Source organism: Rutidosis leptorrhynchoides, chromosome 2 (assembly GCF_046630445.1).
Source record: "Rutidosis leptorrhynchoides isolate AG116_Rl617_1_P2 chromosome 2, CSIRO_AGI_Rlap_v1, whole genome shotgun sequence".
Classification (NCBI taxonomy): Eukaryota; Viridiplantae; Streptophyta; class Magnoliopsida; order Asterales; family Asteraceae; genus Rutidosis; species Rutidosis leptorrhynchoides.
The window spans coordinates 397,035,891-397,039,768 of NC_092334.1; the positions used below are offsets into that span (position 1 = coordinate 397,035,891).

General features: G+C 31.5%; 1 protein-coding gene across 1 annotated transcript; it reads left to right on the plus strand.

The window, feature by feature from the left end:
- The first annotated feature begins 2,882 nt into the window (after positions 1-2,882).
- LOC139889083 (uncharacterized) lies at positions 2,883-3,419 on the plus strand. Its single transcript, XM_071872053.1, has one exon. It carries the CDS (start codon positions 2,883-2,885, stop codon positions 3,417-3,419), a length of 537 nt encoding a protein of 178 aa, XP_071728154.1.
- The last annotated feature ends 459 nt before the right edge of the window (positions 3,420-3,878 follow it).

Here is a 3,878-nt window from a genome sequence, read left to right on the forward strand (position 1 = left end):
TTCTTGATCATGAAAAACATTTAAATAGAGTTATCCTCTAAACAGAAACGGAACAATTTAGACAGTCAAGATGAGAATTCTTCGAACCATAACAAAACAAAAGGTCGCATTCAAGGAAATCCTACTAAAAATCGTAAAGGTATGTGTTAAAATTAAGTTGCTTTGTAATTTGCTTTTAATTCAATATAGAAAAATCAACAAACAATACATTATATGCCTTAATCGAACTTACAAGCATTTGCTTATCCTTACTAATAACACTGAATTAAACCACTATAATATCCTTATATGTCATACGTAACAAAATTCACAATAAAAAATATTTATGATAGTACATTTTACGATTATAAATGTTAGTATTCTTAATATTTTGGCAGCAATACTAGAAAAACCTGATTCTTCAAAGCAATTACATGTTTCAAATATCATCCTTCCATCAAGGTCCCATTGTTAGTATTGAATGACATCAACAATAGTAACTAACATTATTTTCTTTTATTGTTTCAATCAGTCATGTTATGTTTAATCAATGCTATCATACTTTTTATTGTACATCTACTTTTTCAGATATACAACAAGCACATGGTAAGAATTCCACTAAATGTATTAAATCCAACACTTGTTCTAAAACTGATCGTAGAGAAAGGCCTCCTAAATATAATGTTATGATCCCAAATCCAATCCCATTTCCGTCTGGGAAATACTTCAACACCCCAAGATTAGTTTTCAAATATATATATATATATATATATATATATATATATATATATATATATATATATATATATATATATATATATATATATATATATATATATATATATATAGGGGCAGGATCAATGGGGAAGTAACCAATCGGGGGGAAGCGGGGGGAAGTAAAAAATTTTTTTTTTCATTTTTTTTCCGGCATCAAGATCACACGAAAATATGAACATTTAGAAGAGACACTTCGTGATGAATGCTATTATTTAGGCGGGAAAACGATCGACAAAAATAACATTCAAGATAATATTGTTCGTGAAGAATATAAACGTTTTTTTTTCATGTTTTGTGAAGTAAAATTTAGCCCGATTTAGAGTTTAGGGTTTAGGGTTTAGGGTTTAGGGTTTGATGTTTTGGGTTTATTCCATAAACCCAAAACATCAAACCCTAAACCCTAAACCCTAAACCCTAAACCCAAAACTCTAAGCCGTTCGTGTTAAAAACTCAATCTAAATCCTAAATCTAAACCCTAAACCCTAAATTTCTAAACCCAAATATCTAAACCCTATAAACCCTAATATCTAAACCCTAATAGCTAAAACCTCAACATACGCTCGAAAAACATGATAATTGTTATATATTACTTCTTCGAGCGTTTTTCCGCCAAAATAAAAACATTTATCACAAAGTGTCTCTACTAAATGTTCATTTTTTCATCCCATCTATAATGTTCGTGAACAAGGTTTTTTCAAAAAATGAAAAAATAAAAGTTTTTGCTTCCCCCCGCTTCCCCCCGATTGGTTACTTCCCTCTTGATCCTACCACTATATATATATATATATATATATATATATATATATATATATATATATATATATATATATATATATATATATATATATATATATATATATATATATATATATGTGTGTGTGTGTGTGTGTATGTATGTATGTATGTGTGTGTGTGTGTGAGTGTGTGTCATTCAATGAAATATCATACCCCAAGGTATGATATTCAATAACTATCTGTTCAATGATCAATCTCCTCATTTGTTACAGTTTATTCACTTTTGTTTGGTTGAGTAGCAGGTGTTAAGGTTGCTCAACTAGTTCCTGCTGATGTTGGTGTTGTCAAGGTATTCTCATTGAAATATATAGCTGCAGGAGTCTAAAGCTTCATTTCTAAGTTATGTAGAAGGCCTACTCTCTTTGTGCACCATGTGTTTGTTAATATTGGATAATGCACCTGGTGTGGGGTTCAGATTAATAAGCACACAGATGGGACATAGTTGAGATTAGGTATCCATTTTTCGTTTATTACCAAAACACCAAGTACAGGGACCATTATTGTCATTATACAGAAGTTATGCAAGTGCAGGGGTCTCTTTGTCTTTTTTCATATCTAAAAGTGTATAAATAGTTTAGGTGTTTAGGGTTTCTGTATCCATTCATTCAGTCGATCTGTAATTTGTATTCACTTTTCTCTCAATTGTTAAGTTTGAGCTTATGGTTCTTTGGTCTAATTCTGGATTGTTTGTGGTTGTTGATGAGTGATTATCTAAATCATTCATAGTTTGTTCATGGTATCAGAGCAGGTGCTTGATTCGTATTGTTTGTTTTGAAATCCAATTAGGTTTCGCTGAAAGGTTAATCGATTGGTGGTATTAGGGTTTTTGATCTAAAAGAAACCTGTGTTCTTTCTTGATTCAATTGTTTTGATCAGGATCGTGTTTCTGGTGCATGCATTAGGGTTTCAATTCAAAACCCTAATTTGTTCTTGTTGAAGACGATTTACGAATCTTCTTCTGGTTATTCTTCTGCTGTGCAATTGGAGATTAAAGGAGGAGTACTCTGTGAGGACTTTTCTTCCTACCTGTGTCTGTAGCAAGTTCCTACGAGTAGGAGTTTCTGTGCTTACAGGAATCAACTGCCCCTACGTGTTATACTTGGCCTATAGCCAGGACTCTCTCTTGCTTTATCTGTTTAATTTCTTTAATTGTTTGTTTGATTAAAGAATTGCACTACACCCACTCTTGAACCTTGATCTTAAGATTTCAAGGAAACCTGATCAAGTGTGGTGGTTCTTTAATCTTTGGTATTCTACTTGTTAATTGTTACTGTGGTTAATATTTTGTATTCTGTTTGGTGGTTCTTGTTTGCTCTTGATTGTTTGTTAAAATGTTTGGGGATGAGGGTGAAGTATCTACTACCATGATAAGTAAATTGGATTTTGGTAATCCTCTTTACCTACATGCTAGTGATATTAGCAGTACACCTTTAATCAATTTTAAACTCAAAGGAACAGAAAATTATAAATCATGGGCTTGTGCTATGGAATTGGCTTTACAAACTAAGAATAAACTTGATTTTATAAATGGAACTCTTGAAAAATATGAAGAAGATGAGGTTCTTTCAAATCAATGGGAAAGGTGTAATGCTGTGGTTTTATCTTGGATCTTAGGTTGTATTTCTGATGAATTGTATTATGGTCAAATCTATTCAAAGTTGGCTTCTGTGGTTTGGGAGGAATTAAAAGAAACTTATGATAAAGTGGATGGTTCTGTTCTGTTTAATCTTGAACAAAAAATTTCATTGTTAACTCAAAATGGTACTCCTGTATCAGATTATTATCATAAATTGAACTCACTATGGAAACAATATGATATTCTGTGTAAATTACCCTCATGTCAATGTGATGCTGATAAAAAGAGATAGAATATTATAATCAGAGAAAATTAATGAAGTTCTTGATGGGACTGGATGATTCCTATCAGCCAGTTAGGACTATTATCTTAACTAGTGATCCTTTACCATCTGTTAAGGCTGCATTTAATATAATATCAAGAGAAGAGTCACATAGGGGAGTTCATAATAAAAAATCTATAAATGAATCATCTGCTTTCTTTTCTAACATTGGTAAACCAAAAATGGTTAGTAATAATCCCAAACCTGAGTGTAAAAAGTGTGGTAGAACTGGACATACAATTGAAAAGTGCTTTGAAATTATAGGATATCCACCTAGACCTAATAATCTTAAGTGTACTAAATGTGGTATGACAAATCATACTGTAGATAGATGTTTTGAGGTTGTGGGTTATCCACCAAACTTTAAAAGAAGAAATTCAAATAATTCATCACTTTTAAGCACTAATCACTCTTCTAGTTCTAGTAGTG

What these genes read in the sequence shown, in the direction of transcription:
- LOC139889083 (XM_071872053.1), top strand. Translation starts at nt 2,883, where the DNA reads ATGTTTGGGGATGAGGGTGAAGTATCTACTACCATGATAAGTAAATTG.